Below are 21,202 nucleotides of genomic sequence, written 5' to 3'. Positions count from 1 at the left end.
AAGAGATACTTTGAAATCCTCCTTCCCCATATAGTTATTAGAATTAGTTGGCAATATGTCCTCATTCCAGTTACATAAAAAAGCAGAGACTCCAGAGGAATTCCCAAAAAAAGTATCAAAAATAATCTGTTGTTGGCCAGAATTCCTTCATGGTCATGTCACTTGGTCTTTTATTTTGGGCAGTTTCATTGTGTATATGCGGGTGCCCCCCCCCCCCCCCCCCCCCCCCCACACACACACACACATTCAAAAGCATGATCATTGAGCCATCCTGCTAACAGTTTGTTTTTTGCTTCTGTTTTGTCAGGCATTAGAAGGTAGTGAAGCGTGTACCTCTGGAGGCGACTGGGGCTCACCTGATTTTGTTGCTGTGGAAGGAGCTGCCACAAAATCAGCTAGTAGTTACAGTTTTGGAGAAACTGCAAAGGATGAAGTGGCTGGCCTGACTGTAAAATTACCTGTGAGTCAGATTTCATCATTGTTTTTGACCTAAAAATGCAATTCTTGCTGCATCTATTGTCCTAAATTTACAGTGAAATAATGTATCATACAAGGTATGTAAATAAAGTAATGAGACTAATAGCATAATGTTCGATCTGATAAAGCTAGTGATGCTGGACTTAATGGGGGGACAAGTGAAAATATGTTAAGCCATCAGTGCGTGTTGGACTGCGTTAGTGTCACTTCGGTTGTCCGTAGCTCTTTTCTTTACAGTAGGTGATTTTGCTTGTACGGTCTGACTATGAGCAACATAAATTTCAAGCACCGGTTTGCAATCACATTTTGCCTCAGACTTGGACACAGTGCAAGGGAAACATTTGAAAAACTTCGGCAGGCCTATGGAGACAGCATTTTGTCATTCGTCCAGCTTTTTTTGGTGGTTTAAGGCATTTGCAGAAGGAAGACAGTCAGTTGAAGGTGACTTTACTGTGGAAATCCTTCAGTTTCAAGAACTGATGCAAATGTTGACAGAGACCAGGATTTTGTGTATGCAGATCCTCGGTTGACAGCGAGAGTCATTGGGTCAGATTTGAATTAGAGTCACGCCACTGTTCATCAGAGACCAAACATTGAAGACAATTGGGAACTGCATTGCAATAAACTGGTTTTTGGTCTATAAGAACACTCCTGTGGCTCCTCAGCCTCCTTTTTAGCCCAGCATGAGTCCTTGTGGTTTTCTTCTGTTTCCGGGATTGGAAATGCACCTCAAGGGATGTTGCAGTGGAACACTGGACAACATTCAAATGGCTGTAACTGACCAGCTGAAGATTATTCCAGTATTAGAGTTCCATAATTGCTATGAGAAGTGGAAGAACAATTTTCAGCACTGTGTCGCTTCCCGTGGCAAGTACTTTGCAGGCGACAGTGTGCAGTTGTAACACTATTGGAATAAAACAGTTGCAGAAATTTTGAAGTGTTCTAATACAAACGCTTTATTTACCAAGATCACAACTGTTTGTTCAGTGATGAAAAATTTTGGCAAATTTGAATTACCAATTTCAAATCTGAAAATGCATCAGATGTAAATTACAGGTTAATATTTGGCTTGAATATGTAATGTAAAAGAACAGAGAAGAGAACTGCACATTCAGAGTTTTACATAGCATAATTATAGCATTTGGATGATAATACTTTGATAAACCATAAACATTGTCTGAATAACAACATGAGATTACAATATTGTGCATAAGAAGTCGTTCGACACCACTTTATCATCCAGTAGTTTTTAAACAGTACTAGAATCATGTCAGAAATGTATGGTAATAATTCTCATGTGTTCAAGTTTATGGTAAATATAATATGAAAACCTATGAACTTCAAGAATTGATTTTATAACATAAGGTATTATGATCTACTTTTGAAACATATGCTGCTAAATAATCCATTATGTAGTGCTTATGAATGTTTGTAATAGCTGTCAGTTCCTATACAAGTAGAACCAATCCCAGGAATATATTACAATATGCATTGTACTTGTCACAAGTTGTGACCATAGCATAACAACATGACGTGAAGTCATCATTGTTAATTACTCATAATAGCCCCTATCTGGGCTTAATTCTCTAAGCATAGGATGTTGTGACAATTTCAAGATCACAAAGTTGCTGGATGAATGTGGGACATGGCACCTAACCTGAGGTTTTGTGTAGTATTGAAAGGTTGGCTTCCTACTGGTGGTCATAATGCTCCTTATTCATTTGTTGTTATGTTATAATATTGGGGGGGGGGGGGGGGGGCGGCGTTCATGCTAAACTCCGTCTGAACAGGCCATGAAGGTCCAATGGTACCGACCAGCTGCAGTGTCATGTGATCAGCACACTGCTCTTTCCCTCATCAGTTTTCATGACCAGAACCACTACTTCCCAGTCAAGTAGCTCCTCAATTGTCCTCACCTGAGCTGAGTGCACCCCTCTTGCCAGCAGCACTTGGCAGACTGGACAGCCAGCTGGCTGTACAATATGTGGCCCTCAAAATGGCATCTGTAATAGAGGTGCATTCCAAGGAGTGAGTTGTATTGAGTATCCTCTGACAAAAAACCAGAGCATCACAGATATTCATAGGTGCTTGCAGAATGTCTACAGAGGCCTTGGAGTGAACAAAAGTACGGTGACTCAGTGGGCAAAATGTCTATCAGTACCACAGCAGTGTCACGCAAACCTGTCTGATCTAGTGCGTGACAATCGGCCACACACAGCTGTAACTCCTGCAATGTTGGACACTCTCATTCGAGGTGATCGACGAATCACAGTCACACAACTCGCTAGATAACTGCACATCTCTATTGGCAGTGCTGACACATTCGTTCACCAGTTGGCATACTTGAGGTGTGACCCCATTGGGTTCCTCACTACCTGGCGGCAGAAGCCCATAAAGAGCAATGAAGACCATCTGTGGGAAATTGCTTGTGCATTACCAGGCTGATCGTCACTATTTTTTGTTGAACATTGGTTCATCACTTCGAAATGGAAACAACCTTCCAATGCCCATCTGTGTGGCCCAATGAAGAAGAATGCACTTCTTTGGAAGTAGTATGTGCTTTGGAAGTAGTATGTGGATGATAGAGAGGTTATTGACGCAGCAAGACATTGGCTCTGATGTCGACCGGTAGGGTGGTGCCATGTGGGCATGCAGGCCCTCCCAGTAAGAAAGTGTAAAGCTCAGCACATGGATTGTGCTGTCAAACATCAACGTTGAGTGTGCCAAGCTCAATGTGCTACTGAACGCTCAGAAATGATGCAACTTGTGCATACTGTACTTGGGCCCAAACATGGTATACGCGGTCACAACGCACTCCAGCTGCAGTTGCAGGATGTTTCTAGTTTGCAAACCACACTGTTTTCTAAAGGGGCGTGCATAAAATTCACACGCTAGCTCTATTAACACACATTTCCTCCATTGACCATATACTAGTCACGTTGTTCTGTATGTAATATACGCAAATAAAAACTTCAATATCCATTTACATGTTTTAAGATGAAAAGGAAAGTACCATGTCCAATCAGTAAGGACACAGGCTTAGAAAAGTTCCATTACAAACAGTGCAACACAAATTTGCAATAGTTCTCCACTATTTCATCATTCCTACGTTTTAATAAAATGCCAAAGTCATTCTTACTTGATCACTGTTCCTACCGAGTAGCAGAATCTTTGCAACATTTCAATTACAGACGTATAAAGATATTTTGCTCCTTTTTCTTTTACAAATAGCGCAAGTTGTCCTGTAGATTAAGCCAATCGAACGAACTCGCTCCTCAAAAAAAGGTGAACTTATATTTACATAACATCAAATATTATAATATATACTTACATGAAACTAATAATAAAGCATCAGAACCTATTAAAAACGCGAAACTTAGGGGGGAAAAAATTTTAATCCTAAACTCGAACCATCGCTGTAACATGCTTCCAGTTCTGAACTGATAATGCTACTCACTACGCTAAACTGTTTGATAGCCATTACTAGCATGTTGCTCCTTGCTAAAAGCTTTAATCATAGCTAAGTTACTAATTGAAATTTAATTATAACAAAGTGTACCAACAACAATGTGTTTTTGGTGGATCCTCAGTGTGTCTTTGCTTTAAAATGGCATACTCTCATAATATGCAAGTTACAATAATTCTTTTGCCACAAATATGATGTTTCTCATTATTTTTTTGCAGCGAATCACACAGTTAACAACAGGTTTTCAGGTGATTCTTGATTCGCTGGTGCTCAGAAACGGCATATATACGTACAGGATTGAAATGAATGCCAATATGGCGCCTCGCAACTACGTGCTGAAGGGAGATAGCATGCACTTGACGTATGGGGTGTTGGGCTGTCTCATTGGTCAATGCTCAGTCGCACGCTCAGAATATCTGACATGCTAGATATTGCTCTGCATATTCGGAAAGACACCCAAACGTGCTATTCCATGCTATGATGTCAGAAACTCGGCATGTAATGTTGCCATGTATGACCGATTTGCGGTATGAAGGTATACACACTCCAAAAATAGTTTTGCATCACCCTGGTTCCCAGAACTCCTGAAGATAGACGTTGACTGTGGATATTGTACCACAGACACAGTCCCTTTGACTGTTCAGAGATGTCATGAAACCCACCCAAAGATGTAAACAACCGTGCATGAGCAGCGCCTATTAGATGGAGGGGGTCCAACAGCCGATCAGTTCTAGTCATTCCACCAGGGAAGAGGTACATGGCTCATGTTGTCTATAGTTCAACCAAGCCTAGACGGTCAATACCACGGTTCGATCACATCCGCATTGTTACTGTGTGCCAGGAAGGACTCTCAACAAGGGAAGTGTCCAGGTCTCTTGGAGAGAACCAAAGTGATGGTGTTCAGACATTGAGGAGGTACAGAGTGTCTGGAACTGTCGATGACATGCTGTTTTGGGGTGGCATTATGTGGGGCCAACGTAAGCCGCTGGTGGTCGTGGAAGGCGCCGTAATGGCTGTACGATACATGAATGCCACCCGACCGATAGTGCAGCCACATCGGCAACATATTGGCTAGGCATTTGTCTTCATGGATGGCAACTTAGCCCCCATCATGAACGACGTGACCCACCAAACACTCTGATGGATCTATGCCAAATCGCTGTTGAGGAGTGGGACAATCTGGATCAACAGTGGCTTGATGAACTCTTGGATAACATGCCATGACAAATATAGGCATGCATCAATGCAAGAGGACGTACTACTGGATATTAGCGACACCGGTGCGTACAGCAGTCTGTACTACCACCTCTGAAGGTCTCGCTGTATGGTAGTACAACGTGTGGTTTTCATGATCAATAAAAAGGGTGGAAATGATGCTTATGTTGATCTCTCTTCCAGTTTTCTCTACAGGTTGCGGAACTCTCAGAACCGAAGTGATGCAAAACGTTTTTTGGTGTGTGTACATAATACCACAAAGCTTAACTACTTTTCTTCCTGCTGCTCTTTTTCCTATTTAAGTGTACACCCTCACATATACAATACCGCTGTAATGACACTGATTGTTTGAATGATTGCTCAGGTTGACAAGTATGAGCAAGAGGAACAGTTTGTTGTGCCTGGAGCGGTTAAGTTGTACAACTCAATGAATAGGTGATGGGAGATATGTTAGAGAAACAGGCAGGTGGCTCTCAATAAAAGTATCAAAACCGGTACTGAAAAGATGTCATTTATAAAATTGAGATGACAGAGCAGCTGTGAGTATAGGAGTTGGGATAAGTAAAAGATTTGAAAGTTTGGACAGAGGGAAAGTGAGTTGCAATACAGCAAGAAAAGAAATATAAGGATAAAGGTACAGAATTATGGAAGGAAATTAGTAGGAACCTCGGGCAGTGAGATTGCAGTAACAGAAGACATACTGGAGGTACAGTTCTTGCCTGTTTAATTCACAGCTGTTACCAGTGGGAGAATCCAATGGGCACAGGTACTGTAACAGTTCCTGAAATTGATGTTGAGGTGTACAACATTTTGAGCATTCATTCAAATAAACAATAGATTCAACATTCCCACTTAGAACACTGCTCAGCAACAACACAGCTGATATATAGAAAATGGCTTCTTTCATTGTAAACCTAACTTTTACAGGAGATGAAGTGCCTAAGATTGGACTTCAGTAGGAAATAGTGGGTGGTTAGGAATTGCTTGTCATCTGAGTCATCCACAACTGAATGAATGAGTGGTGTGGTGCAGGACTGAGCGCTGGGTTGGCATAGAGATGAACTAAGACATTTAATAGGTGAATAAGTTGTTTGATGAGGATAGGATATCCATCATCTCAAGGTGTGACGAATGGTAGTTGAAGCCCTGTTGAGGAATGTGTTAAAGTTCTTCAGGGCCTGGGTAATATTGGTTGGTGAAGGGGGAACAAGTCAGCAACTGGTTGACAGTCAAGGCAGGGGCAGTATTATCACTATATTTGGCCAACTGCTGTTTCCCATTGCAGATACAAAGCCAAAGCCCTTCAGTGCCAAGGCTATATCATACAGATTTTTTAAATATGGATATAATGTCAAAGTGGAGATAGTGTTGACAGCAATTGTTTTGTTTTATATGAACCAATGTTTTTATGAAACTACTCATTTTAGGAAGGAAAATTGTGGAGTTGATTTGGACCAGGTGAAGTGGATTTGAAAGAGGTTAAGGTTCTGGAAAAAATAGCAGCGAATGTCCTTTTAAAGGGCCCAGTGCATGAAACTTTCATCAATGTAACTTATCCGGACAATGGATTTTAGGTCTTGAGTGGATGTGGAGAATTCCTGCGGGTGGCCCACTAATGGGTTAGCATTAAATGGTGCCTTGGAGGTACCACATGTCAGTTCCATGGGTTTGTTTCTAAATTGTCATCATGGAAGAAATTATTGTGGTTTAGAATGCAATTTGTCGAACTGATTACGTAGGAGGTTGTGGGTTTGGTGTTGGCGGGGGGAGGGGGGGCATGTACTGGGAAAGGTTAGTGTTCTGTGGCAGCAAGTCTAAGGACAGTGAGGAGACCAGGGGGTTATAACCCTATAAAACCTCTTTTTAATGAATTTCTGGGGACCAAAATTCTTTTCCTTAAAGAGCAGTGGATTTCCTCAAAGTGGATTTCCTAAGTACACAGGAGGAGTGGCCCAGACTCATAATTCAAGCTTGTTTAAGTGATGTAAGTGCTACTTAACTATACATATCAATAACCTGCACTAAAAAAATTTTAAAAAAGTGCGCTTCTCCGTGTGCATGGCGCTCAAACACGCGCGCGCGCGCGCACACACACACACACACACACACACACACACACACACAGTTTCCACAGAACATATTCTTTATTTTATTATTGTCATTATCATTTTTATTATTTTTAATCAAGAAGAATTGTTCTGTCTTGTACTTCCAGGGTATTGTAGTGACAGACATTATCGCTCCAGTTGCTTCACATTTGTTGGAAATGATTTGTCTACTTGAAAAGAGGAAAAGTTGTTGCTGAAGGTATCAGTTCACTGCACAGCAGCCATGAAGCATGGTGTACTGGACACCTTTCCTCTTCCTTCTTATTCGTTGTTGTCATCACCACTTCCTACCTCGCAGTGTTCCTTCACAAGTATTTTACACATTTCACTTACATTTATCTTGGGTGTGGGAGACAAGATGTGGTCACCACAAGAAACAAAATCCAGGAATGTTACGTTTTCAGGAACATTTGTGGTTTTGCTCCATTCTTCTGGGACAATATCCTCTTAAATAGCAACTGATGTACTACAGCCTTTTTGAAACAGTTTAACTGAGTCTTTTGTGTTACACAATTCTAGGCAGCAACAAACATATGCAAAGCCTGTAGAACATTGCGAGTCTCAGCAATCCCGTCCTCTCAAGTTATGTAATTGACCTCTGCACAATTGTTACTCTGTGTTTGGCTTTGACAGAGTGTGTTGTGCCCACATCCAGAGGTCGCAGACGACTTTTGCAGTTCCACTGAAGGAACAAAACATTTACTTTTCTCGGAAATGGTGTATCCTTGGGGTGTACAAGGCATTGGTCACTTTTCCTACCTGCTGCACTCATCTTGGTATTTAAACGCCTTAGATATCTTGTAAACCTTTCTAATATCATACAGGTATTGCTGTTGTACTTATAAGGTAGTGGGTTTATGCTCTGTAACACCTGATAGTTTTAAATTTTCGTAATATCACTAGAGGCAACTTTTCACTTCCAATATGTACAGTTATGCTATTTACACACAGTAGTGCAATCATTACTTCCTTACTTTTTTCCCTGTATGGCACTTTTCTTCCTTAACGAAATATGGTTTTGCAAGAAGTAAACTGTAAAAGAGGCCAGTTTCATCTATGTTGGAAATGTCTCTGGGCTCATAACACTGGATCAATTATGGCAATGTTATGTTTTTCAATGGTTTACACTTTCTACCCCCACTGTTACACGTTCTCCACATACATTCTGCAATGAGAGGAGATGGCCTTTTTCAAAGAAATGATTCAACCAGGCATTATTATCCAGAAAACTATGATCTGCATGTAGATAAGTGTTGGCTGAAGGAACAATTATTGCATGACACAAACATTCAAAGTATGGCATGTGTGAGACTGAAAGAAGTTTGAAACCCATGTGGATATGTTAGGAATCATGTAAAAACAGAAATTTAATTTGCAGAATGTTTATGCTTATCTCTTTAAACTGGACTTTATCCTAAAGTGTTGTTCATTAAAAGCAGCGAAAAAATCATTGTTCTTATGGGAGTTTCGTTGGGACTGACAGAAATATTCATTAAAAGAGGGTTTGTTAATTTGGGGTTTTACTGTAGATATGTAGCACCCACTATTACAAGTATTGCAACTTATGCTAATGAGGCAGGGACTGTGTAGAGGCAGTGGAGGAAATGATTAGTGATTTCAGCATAGCGAAAGGCACGTACTGGTCAGTGAAGGCAAGGGACTTTTCTGTGGAAGTGTTGTGACCAGGGACATTGGGGCAACTAGTAGGCACACACATTGAGATAATGGAGCTTGAGGAGCAGGCAAAGGATCAGTTACTGATAAAAGGCTGGAGGTAGAACAGTGACAGGTTTTGGAATGGATCTAAAGTGTTTTATTCTTTGAAATGGAATCTCTAGTGCTCTGTCTCCAATGACCTCAATGGCGATGGCACATTAAACCCTAATTTTCCTTCCTCTGATATATATGACACCCCCCCCCCCCTCCCCCCCTCATATCAAACTGAGGATCCATTCATTGTAACCATGGAGGGGGGCATTTGTACATATCATTTTAAGAGTTTGTTTGTATTTACATTTTATTTTGTGTGTTTTTACTTATATTAGAAAAAGTGGTAGCTTAAAACCATGTTGTAATATTTGTTTGTGTGACACATCACAACTGTTGGTGCCTCTCCTCATTTTACTTATAATTTCCAGATCGGAATTTCTATTGTTATATATTTTAGATAATTGCATTGATGGAAAATTGAGGATGACATGCAATATGCCCATATGACTAGATGCCTGCACCAAACAGAAGGGTTGTTGGTCAGCAGAGATGCACCTAAAAAATTATGACTTGTTAAATGCGTAAAATTTTCAGAACAGGCTTGTCAGCAGTTACTTTAGAATTATTGATCCTTGAGCATTTTTTAAGAACTGTGACTTCTTCTTCAGAGGTGATTGTCCACTATTTTTAATTCAAAAATAAACAATTGTGAAATGCTTATTACATCGAAAATGGAAAAATGAATAACAAAAAGAGAAATGTACCAAGCTGTAGCATCAGCGTCTTTCCCCACCCACATCAGTGTTATCTTGTTAAGTTTATTGTTTTAATTTAAACTGAATTTTTCAGGCCATTTTATTTACTTTGATATTAATTTCTTTATGTAAGGGAATGCCGATGTGCCACATCGATTGAAAACCTTACTTACATTTTCAAGTATACTTTGTTTTTAATTACATAGTATGAATTGCAGTTTTTACTCAGCATGTTGACTGATAAATACTGGTTTTTAGATTCCTGAGTAAGCTATTCATAGTGCTGCTTAACACTTAATTCTGTCTAGTATGAGTGTTTAACGACTTCAGCAGTAACTAAGAATGTATGATGGTGGTTTGAAATGTTCTCGGAATCACCACGAGAGGTCTGCACAAGTGCAATGAGTTGTTCACATGATATTCATTGACCTGTAAACACATGCCACATCAGTGTTCTTGGAAGAGAGCTGTGGCAGTGACGTGGCTCTGTTGTTGTTCCTGCATAGTGATTTGCAAAGATGGAAAAAATGGAGATTCGAGCAGTGATTGGGTGCTTCCTAAAAAAACGTATGAAAGCAAAGGGAATTCATGCTGATTTCCAGAATATACAAGGGGACTCTGCTCCTTCATATTCAACTGTTTCCAAGTGGACAAATGAATTTAAATTTGATTGGGAGAGTTTAGATGGTGATCCATGCAGTGGTCGGCCAAGATGTGCCCCTACTCCAGAAATCATTGCAAAAGTGCACAAAATGGTCATGAAGGATCACCGATTGAAAGTGCATGAAATTGCTCATGCTTGCCAGATGATGTCTGAAAGGATATATCACATTTTAACAGAAGAATTAGAAATGAAAAAAATTATCTGCAAGATGGGTGCCATGACACTTCATGCTGGATGAAAAAACACATGAGAATCTACATATCGCAACAATGTTTGGCCCGTTTATGATAAACAAACAAGATTTTTTTTGTGCCGGTTTGTGACCACAGATGAAACTTGGGTGCACTACTATACCCCAGATACAAAACAACAATCAAAGTAGTGGAAACATGCTGATTCTCTACCACCAAAGAAAGCAAAGACAATTCCTTGGACGGGAAAGGTTATTATGGCACCAGTGTTTTGGGATGCAAGAGGGATTCTGTTTGTAGATTATCTCCCCACTGGGCATTGGAGAATACTGTGCTAACCTCCTGGACAAATCGCAACAAAAGATACTCAAAAAAAGGCCAGGTTTATCAAGGAATAAAGTCATCTTCCATCAAGACAATGCGCACCCACGCACGTGCAGTCACCATGACAAAATTATATGAACTAAGGTATGAATTGTTGCCACTCCCACTTTATTCGCCTGATATGGCTCCATCAGACTTTCATCTCTTCCCAAAACTGAACATTTTTCTTGGTGAACAGAGATTCACTTCAGACGAAGAATTGATTGTGGGAGTTGACGGAATTTTGCAGGCCTGGAGGAAACTCATTTTCGAGATGGGATCAAGGCACTGTAACATAGTTGGACCAAGTGCATTAATCTACAAGGAGACTGCATTGAAAATAAAAAAAGTTTCAGTGATGCAATTACTTTTTTTCTATTCCATTCCGAGAACTTTTCAAACGGCCATATTATGAAAAAAAATATAATAATGAGCTACTTTGTTACTTTTTCTGGTTCCATCCCTGAACATTCAATTACTAGTTTTATAGCAGCTATAAAATATATGTCCCCTAACATTTATTATTAATTATAGGATGAACCTCGAACTCCAGCAGCTAAAAGTCCTAGTGGATGGGAGGAAAATGAATGGGAGCCAATTGAAGAGACTGGAGGAGGTAAATTTTTTTTTAATTTTTTTTTCCCCCTGCCAATAGTATTTGTATTTTTATTCTTAATTTTACACACTCAAGGATTTCATGTTGATGAATATTTATTTCTTAAAAGAAATTCTGTAGTGGTGCGCATTTGCCTTTCTTTGTGCCCATACTTCTTTCATTCTTTTGGTGTGGGCTTCTTTTCTTTCTTGAGACCACGTTGTTCCAGTCTTCTTCTTTGGTTTCTCCTGTAGGCCAACTTGCCACTTGTGAATTTTGGATCTGAAGATTTCCCTGTTTTGGATATCCTCTGGTGTAATTCCTGCTAGTTTCAGATCTGTTTTGATTTTCTCAATCCATTTCATTGGGTCTGTTTTAGATTTACTTCTGTTTTTATAGAATTCATCTATTTGATTTGTAAGTCTGTCCAGATTCATTCTTTTGACGTGTCCATAGAATCTTAATCTGCATTTTCTAATGTCACTGTGAATATTAGTGTGTTGTTTGATTTTCTGTTTGCCTCTGAGCCAATATTGTTCATCTACAAGTTTTGGGCCTAAAATGTTTCTTATGATCTACCGTTCCTTTTTCTGAATGTTTTCTATGTCTGTTGTCCTGTTTAAAATTAGTGTGTCTGATACATATAGGCATTCTAATTTCATGACGGTATTATAATGTCATAGTTTTGTGTGCATGGAGACACTTTTTAGATATTTTGAGTGAGTCGATAAGCAGTGTCCATCTTTTGGCATCTGACTTTGTTGGCTTTCATTTCCATTCCATTTTCCTGAAATGTTTCACATAGATATTTAAATTGTGGGACTCATTTAATTTTGCCATGTTGTGTCTCCATGAATTTTGGTGCTTGTTTATTGCAAGTCATATATTCTGTCTTCTCAAAAGATACTTGCAGGCTGACTTTTTCCGCAGTTTCTTTCTGGAGTTCAGTCTGTTTTTTGGCTGTTGAAACATTGCGAGTTCAGATGACTAGATCGTCTGCAAATGCTAAGAAACCTACTGTTAATTTTCCTCTGCTGAGAATAATTGGTTGGTCAATCTTGAGGACTGATTTCAGTCCGCACCCTTCTTGTATCACCTTTTCAAGGACATAGTTGAACAGTAGTGGGGAGAGTCCATCTCGTTGTCTTACTCCTGTTTTGATCAGAGAAGGTTCAGAGTTCCCCCCATAAATTTGACTTTGGATTTTGTGTCTATCAATGTCTGTTGTATGATTGCAATTGTTTTCAGATCTAAGCCCTGTTCTTTTAATATTTGGTATAATGATTGACGGTCAACTGAATCGCAGGCTTTTTTAAAGTCAACAAATGTGTAGACTACATCTTTGCCACTTATTCTCTGCTGTCTTAAGATTAGTTTTAAGTTTAGAATTTGCTCTGGACATGAGCGGCCTGGTCTGATACCTGCCTGATATTCTCCAATTTTTTGTTGTAGTTGTTGTTGTGCTCTATCGAGAAGGCACTGGGATAGAATTTTGTAAGCTACCAATATCAATGAGATTCCCGTATAGTTGTTTACATCCGATCTGTCTCCTTTGTTGTGTAGAGGATGAATTAATGCATTTTTCCAGTTGTCCGGAATTTGTTCTGTTTGCCAATTGTCTTGTATTATTTCGGTGATTTCTTTTATAGAATTTGGCCCTGCTGATTTGAGGATTTCTGCTACAGTTCGATCTTCGAACCTCTGAGGTTCTAACTGTAGTTTGATTCTCGTTACGTAATGATCTGAGTCTACATTTGCACCCTTACTTACTTGGATATTCACGATTTCTCTTTAGTTTGGATAGGAAATTGCTACATGGTCAATTTGGAATTCACCAATGAGTGAGTTGGGTGATCTCCATGTCATTTCTTTTGATGGTTTCTTCTTGAAATACATTAACATGGTTATAAGGTTGAATATCCTGCAGAATTCGGTCAGCCTCCACTCATTTTGATAAGTCCACTTATATGCTGGAAGTTTCCTATTGTTTTCTTGTATTTTCTTTCTTTGCCTAGCTGCACATTGAAATCACCTAGTAAGATTTTGTCGTGGTTTTGTGGAATTGTGGGTACTATTTCTTCTAGTGTTTCCCACGATTTGTCTACCTTTGCGCGATCTGTTATATTGTCATCATTGATAGGCATGTTGCATTGATCAGTGTGTATGTTTTGTTTGCACACTTTAGGGTGATTGTTATTAGTCTATTATTTACAGGCTTCACATGAGTTACCAATATGAGTATGCTCTTTTTCCCTTACAGACATTATTATTATTGTTCTTTCCTGTCTCAGACGTTATGTCTGGTTGAAAGTGGAAAGCGACACGGACCTTGATCAAGCGTGACTTCCTTTTAACTGTACAGTATATGTTACATTGCATTTAGGAACTTTCGGGTAATTGAACATGTATCAATACTTACAGATTTCTGTAGTTGTATACATATGTTTGGATGTAGCTGCATTGCGTTGATGTACTGGTGGATATTGTGTGGTACAACTCCTGTAGTTGATAGTATAATGTCAACTTTATCCTGATGCCACATGACCTTGACTACCTCAGCCAGCTGTATGTATTTTTCAATTTTTTCTCCTGTTTTCTTCTGTATATTTGTTGTATTGTGTATGGATATTTCGATTAGTTGTGTTAATTTCTTCTTTTTATTGATGAGTATGATGTCAGGTTTGTTATGTGGTGTTGTTTTATCTGTTATAATGGTTCTGTTCCAGTATAATTTGTATTCATCATTCTCCAGTACATTTTGTGGTGCATACTTGTATGTGGGAATGTATTGTTTTATTAGTTTATGTTGTATGGCAAGTTGTTGATGTATTATTTTTGCTACATTGTCATGTCTTCTGGGGTATTCTGTATTTGCTAGTATTGTACATCCGCTTGTGATGTGATCTACTGTTTCTATTTGTTGTTTGCTAAGTCGGCATTTATGTGTTGTGGTATTGGGATCTTTAATAATATGCTTGCTGTAATATCTGGTGTTTATTGTTTGATCCTGTATTGCAATCATGAATCCTTCCGTCTCACTGTATGTATTGCCTTTTCTTAGCCATGTGTTGGATGCGTCTTGATCGATGTGTGGCTGTGTTAGATGATACGGGTGCTTGCCATGTAGTGTTTTCTTTTTCCAATTTACTTTCTTCATATCTGTTGATGTTATGTGATGTAAAGGGTTGTAGAAGTGGTTATGAAATTGCAGTGGTGTAGCTGATGTATTTATATGAGTGATTGCTTTGTGTATTTTGCTAGTTTCTGCTCGTTCCATAAAGAATTTTCTTAAATTTTCTACCTGTCCATAATGTAGGTTTTTTATGTCGATAAATCCCCTTCCTCCTTCCTTTCTGCTTAATGTGAATCTTTCTGTTGCTGAATGTATGTGATGTATTCTATATTTGTGGCATTGTGATCGTGTAAGTGTATTGAGCGCTTCTAGGTCTGTGTTACTCCATTTCACTACTCCAAATGAGTAGGTCAATATTGGTATAGCGTAAGTATTTATAGCTTTTGTCTTGTTTCTTGCTGTCAATTCTATTTTCAGTACTTTTGTTAGTCTTTGTCTATATTTTTCTTTTAGTTCTTCTTTAATATTTGTATTATCTATTCCTATTTTTTGTCTGTATACTAGATATTTACAGGCATCTGTTTTTCCATCGCTTCTATGCAGTCGCTGTGGTTATCCAATATGTAATCTTCTTGTTTAGTGTGTTTTCCCTTGACTATGCTATTTTTCTTACATTTGTCTATTCCAAAAGCCATATTTATATCATTGCTGAATACTTCTGTTATCTTTAGTAATTGGTTGAGTTGTTGATTTGTTGCTGCCAGTAGTTTTAGATCACCCATGTATAGCAAATGTGTTATTTTGTGTGGGTATGTTCCAGTAATATTATATCCATAATTTGTATTATTTAGCATGTTGGATAGTGGGTTCAGAGCAAGGCAGAACCAGAAAGGACTTAATGAGTCTCCTTGGTATATTCCACGCTTAATCTGTATTGGCTGTGATGTGATATTATTTGAATTTGTTTGGATATTAAGTGTGGTTTTCCAGTTTTTTATTACTATGTTTAGGAACTGTATTAATTTAGGATCTACTTTGTATATTTCCAATATCTGTAGTAACCATGAGTGGGGTACACTATCAAAAGCTTTTTGGTAATCAATGTACGCGTAGTGCAGCGACCTTTGTTTAGTTTTAGCTTGATATGTCACCTCTGTATCTATTATCAGTTGCCCTTTACATCCTTGTGCTCCTTTGCAGCAGCCTTTTTGTTCTTCATTTATAATTTTGTACTGTGTTGTATGTGTCATTAATTTCTGTGTAATGACTGAAGTTAATGTTTTGTATATTGTTGGTAGGCATGTTATGGGGCGATATTTTGCTGGGTTTGCTGTGTCTGCTTGATCTTTAGGTTTCAGATAAGTTATTCCTTGTGTAAGTGAATCAGGGACTATGTATGGGTCTGCAATGTAACTGTTAAATAATTTAGTTTGATGTGAATGTGTTGAGGTGAACTTCTTTAGCCAGAAATTTGCTATTTTATCATTTCCAGGGGCTTTCCAATTGTGCGTAGAATTAATTGCTCGGGTGACTACATGTTGCAAAATTATCACTTCAGGCATTTGTGGTATCATCTTGTATGGGTCTGTTTCTGCTTGTATCCACCGTGCATGTCTGTTATGTTGTACCGGGTTTGACCATATGTTGCTCCAGAAGTGTTCCATGTCTTTTATGTTTGGTGGATTGTCTATTTTAATGTGTGTGTTATATACTGTCTGGTAAAATTTCTTTTGGTTTGTGTTGAATGTTTTTTGTATCTTCTAAGTCATTTGGCCAATGCTTGTAATTTCTGCTTCTTTTCATCTAATTGCTCTGTTGCTTCTTGTTGTGAGATTTTACCTAACCTTTTTCGTTTTTTGTCTGATATTTCATTTCCTATAAATTGTGTTAGCTGTCCAATGTCTTTTCTCAGTTTTTCTATTCTGATCTGTAGCCTGTGTTGCCATGCTGGTTTTGTGGGATTCTTCTGTGTGTTGGTTGGTTCTGATCTCTGCCTAGTGTGTATATTTAGTGTAGTGAGTGCTCCTACATAAACCAGTAGTTGTAACTCTTCCATAGTTGTATTTTCATTTATTTTGTTGTGTATGGTTGTGTTGATAGTTGTTATTGTTGTTTCGACTTGTGGGTTATTTGGTGGTCTATGCAAGAATGGTCTAATGTCTGTATTTGTGTCTTTGTATTCTATATATGTCAACTGAAATTTTTCTTATATATCTAACATGTGTGTCACTTCATGTTCTATTTGTGCTTTTTCTTGTGGCTGTCTTAAGATTTCATTTTCCTCTGATTGTTTAATTGATGTGTGTTGTTCTTTTTTTGTTTGCTCTGGGATGTTTGAGTGCGTTACTGTATTTTCTTCTTCTTCTTCTTCTTCTTCTTCTTCTGACTGCACATTATTTTGTTCCAGTATTTGTTGTACTTGTTGTTTGATGTTTTCTAAATCTGACTGGGGTATCCTGTTATTTTTGATTATTACACGAATCTGATCAGCTAGTCGTTGTTCTGTTAAAAATTTTAATTCTGGGTATTTGGTAATAAATGCTGTGCATACTTGTGATCTGTATCCAGTTGTGTTGGTTCCTAAGTTCGTTGCTTGGTAATAACAAAACATGAGGTGTCGGTTAACTTGATCTGACCATCGCATCCTCTGTCTTTGTTTTCCTTCTAGAGTGGTTGCAGGAAGCATGTCCTGCAAAACACCTCTATTTGGATTTATATCATTTTCCGCGTGGCTAGCAGTGTCGTTACCATTGTGGACGGGCATAGGGTTCAAGCGTTGTCCCCAACCATGATAGCGCTTGTCCGAGGCTTCATTAGTTCTGTCCTGAACCGACTAATCACACTAAAAGGGGGGTTAGCCCTATTAGTGGTTTGTTCTTTTCGTCGCCTTTTACGACTGGCAGAACATACCGAAGGCCTATTCTTTTCCCGAGCCACCACAGGGTTTATTATTGTTATTGTTATTATTATTATTATTATTATTATCTTTCCTTTCTCAAATGGGATGTCTGGTTATTATTATTATTATTATTATTATTATTATTATTGTCATCGTTATTGTCATTATCATTGTCAGTATATTCAGTTGGTAGTTGGAAATAACTACTATCTATTTGTTTGAACCATTTAGTGCATGTAATCCCATTTTGATATCTGCATACTTTTAAGATATTGGATGTTTTTATGTGCACCCTTAATTTGTTACATTAAATATCCGGTTCACAGAATAACATTTTGAGGTAAACTCAAAGAGCATGAAATAATTGAAATAATTTTCTTTTTCACTGACTAAAGGAAAAAATCAAAAGATTTAAAAAGTAGGAAATATGACAAATAAGGTTAAAGTGTGGAATATTTCAGATGAAGTGGAAAGTAACCAGATATAGGGTGTAGGGAGAAGAAATATGTGTGAATGTTAGAGTGAGGACAATGATGAGTTTGAGAACACTCACTAGGAACGAAGAAAGAGATTCGAGCGTGCACGGAGGCTTTCCGGCAGTCGTTCTTCCCACGAACCATATGCGACTGGAACAGGAAAGGGAGGTAATGACAGTGGCATATAAAGTGCCTTCCGCCACACACCGTTGGGTGGCTTGCGGATTATAAATGTAGATGTAGATGTAGAAATGTACATTATGCAAGAATAGGATGACTGGGAGACAATTATAACAGCTGGGCACAGGCAAGAGAGTGAGCTATTTTCTCAGTAGTCTGGCACTGTGTAGGAGTATTAGATCACAGTTTACAGGTGCTCTCTCATACACTAGGTTCAAAAGTACAATGATATGAAATAATTTAACAATGTTTTGGACCCTCTAGAACATAGCATGACATTCAGAAATATTGTAGTTTCCATTAGTACTAAAAGTTCGTGTTGCTACGCATGTCACATTCTTTCAGAAGTGGAGTTAGTTAACATCCAGCAAGTTCAAACATTGAATGCAAAATGTGCTTCCATTTTGCTCTAAGATATGTATGTCACTGGTTCACTGGTGAACTATTTATGAATCTAATGTGTGTTGATTCAGGTATAAATCTTATTGTGATGAAACTACAAAAGAGAGATAGAGAGATAGAGAGAGAGAGAGAGAGAGAGAGAGAGAGAGAGAGAAACATGTGTATTGACAGCAATAACCAAGGATGACGAGAAAAAGAGAAGAATGAAGATACAGTATTAGCTGGTAAACCTTAATGTGTACAGAACAGCAGGGATGGGCAAGTTTGGAAGAAGGTGGGAGTAAGAGGTTGGGAAAAAATGTACACATGTACTGCAACATGCTTTGAAACTGCGGAGTCATAAAGGTTTGGTGTAAAGACAGAGTATACAGATGACCTGAATGATGGAATGGACTGCTAGTTTTAGTTGTTGTAGTACACAGGAATACACGGTGTGCCTGCCGTATGTTTGTGATATTAACTTTACAGTGTCATAATTACTCTTATGTAGATCGCTAAACTGCTTCTGTCTTTCTCCTCCCCCCCCCCCCCCCCCCCCCCTCTCTCTCTCTCTCTCTCTCTTGTCTTTTTTTTGGAGGGGGGACTGGAAAATCAGAATGAGGTGGGCAGCAGTCTTCTTAAGGTGACTTCAGGGTGAAGCATTGGATCATTAAATTAAGAACAATTTTTCATCTCCTCTGTTATCATTCCGCATATGTAACAATGGATTGTATAAACTTGTGTATTGTTTTTCATAGTTTAAATCTGTAGAAGATAAAGACATGTATAATTCTGCAGCTTCTACTGTCTTTCCACTGTAGAACACCTCCAGACAACTTTCAGAGTAATAAGTGTGTTCTTGCAAGATATGCTTAAAAGTACAGGGAGTGAACAAAAATATGGAAACACCAAAAACACGACATATTACCAAGCTTAATACAGTGTATGAGAACCAGTGCCATTCAAAACAGCTTCCAGTTGTCTCAAAATGGATCCTGTATGATTTTCAGGGGAATCTTCTATCATTCTCCACGCACAATACTCACAAGTTCAGGTAATGTTGATGGAGGTATGCAGTGATCACATGCCCTTCTCTCCAAAGTCAACCATGAAGACTCAATAAAATTGAGATCTGGTGACTGTGGTGGCCAAGGGGAATGTGACACTTTATCTTTGGGCTCTCAACACCTGTCCTGCATGATGCCAGTTGTGTGGACAGGGGCCCATTGGGAAACAAACATTGTATCAGGGAGTGGATCTGCTCAGCCAAACTGGTCACAAAATCCTTAGCAGTAATGCAACCTTAAAGAGTAATCAAGGGGCCCATGGAATACCACGATATGACTGCCCAAATCATCACTGAACTCTTGCCATTTTTCGCTCTTTGGACATAAACTCGGCCAGAAGTTGAGAATAAGTGAACCAAGACTCGTATGACAAAATTAATCAACACTCACTTTCATCCACAGTGCGACTTAGCGGATGATATTTTTTCACTTTCCCTGTATATGATATAAATCTTCCATATGATTCCTTTTAAAAGAGCACATGAGCGCCAAAATTTGCCGACATTGAATTCGCTTAATTCTGACATAACACACTCACAGCTACACTGAACACAGTTCTGACCATGACTGACACTTGCAAAGTATTGATGATGTTGCACAGAGGCCATTTATGATCAAATAAAACAACATAAACTGCAGGTTTGGCTATCATGTGCATTTGTATTCAAGCAAGCATTTCTCATGGTGTTTCCCCGTTTCTCAAATACCTCTATGAGCTGGTGAATGGCTTCCTGTCATTTTTTTGCATTTTTTTCCATCCTATAATTTCCATTTCCATATTAAAATCATTACTTAGTGTACAATAAAACATAATTATTTTTAGTAAGATTGCATCTTCATTTTTAGAAAGTTCATTATTATTGGAGAATAGCTGCCTCCATCCTTCCTTTTTTAAAATAACTCATGTTTACTATAATGGGCAGTGTTGTGGTAACATGTCAAAAAATAATGTTTCAGCATCCAGCAAACTTGAAGAGGCTCGCAAAAAACGTGAAGAGAGAAAACTTCAGAGACAAAAGGAATTGGAGGCTCGGAGGGCAACGAGGGTTAGCGGTGGCCCCATGAAGCTTGGAGCAAAAAAAATTTAACTTCTTTCTCACATTTTTTGTTATTGCATTATGAGGCCATTGGTGCCCTACAAATAGTGTGAAGAGACATTTATGACTTTTATACAAACTTTGTATATGTTCATACCAAAGGTATCTTGTACTTATAGGGTGTAAAAGTGCACATTTCTCTGTTCATTCCTGCCATCTGCCATTTATAATGTGCATGTAATGTGCATATTTCATGAGTAGAGAAATGATTTGATATCATTTTTTAAATCTTATCATATTGTATTCAAAGATGTATTTTATAAAAAGTAAAATTATTATCTTAAAGTAAGTTATTTCTGTTCAGCACAGTTTATGCTGTGCAAATTTTTTGAGAAAATGTAATCTCTTACTATCTCATCCCATTTCATTTTTCTGTGAAAACAGCACTCTTTGAAAAGTTTTACATGTAGGCATAAAGTACATTCCTGTATTTATATCTATCTTTTCTATTCTTGAAGTGCACTGTTTTAACTGCTTATGTGATT

General features: G+C 38.4%; 1 protein-coding gene across 1 annotated transcript in view; it reads left to right on the top strand.

The window, feature by feature from the left end:
• LOC124601081 (N-terminal kinase-like protein) overlaps positions 1 to 21,002 on the top strand; it is a 118,310-nt gene extending 97,308 nt beyond the window's left edge. The window contains exons 15-17 of the mRNA XM_047136215.1: positions 308 to 460; positions 11,484 to 11,565; positions 20,578 to 21,002. Coding sequence (XP_046992171.1) covers positions 308 to 460; positions 11,484 to 11,565; positions 20,578 to 20,708 — 366 coding nt within the window. The 3' untranslated portion in view covers positions 20,709 to 21,002. The remainder of the gene's footprint in view (positions 1 to 307; positions 461 to 11,483; positions 11,566 to 20,577) is intronic.
• Positions 21,003 to 21,202: the final 200 nt, after the last annotated feature.

Source organism: Schistocerca americana, chromosome 1 (assembly GCF_021461395.2).
Source record: "Schistocerca americana isolate TAMUIC-IGC-003095 chromosome 1, iqSchAmer2.1, whole genome shotgun sequence".
In the NCBI taxonomy this organism is placed as follows: domain Eukaryota; kingdom Metazoa; phylum Arthropoda; class Insecta; order Orthoptera; family Acrididae; genus Schistocerca; species Schistocerca americana.
Note: the sequence above shows the minus strand (reverse complement) of the source record. Positions and strands in the feature narration are given on the sequence as shown.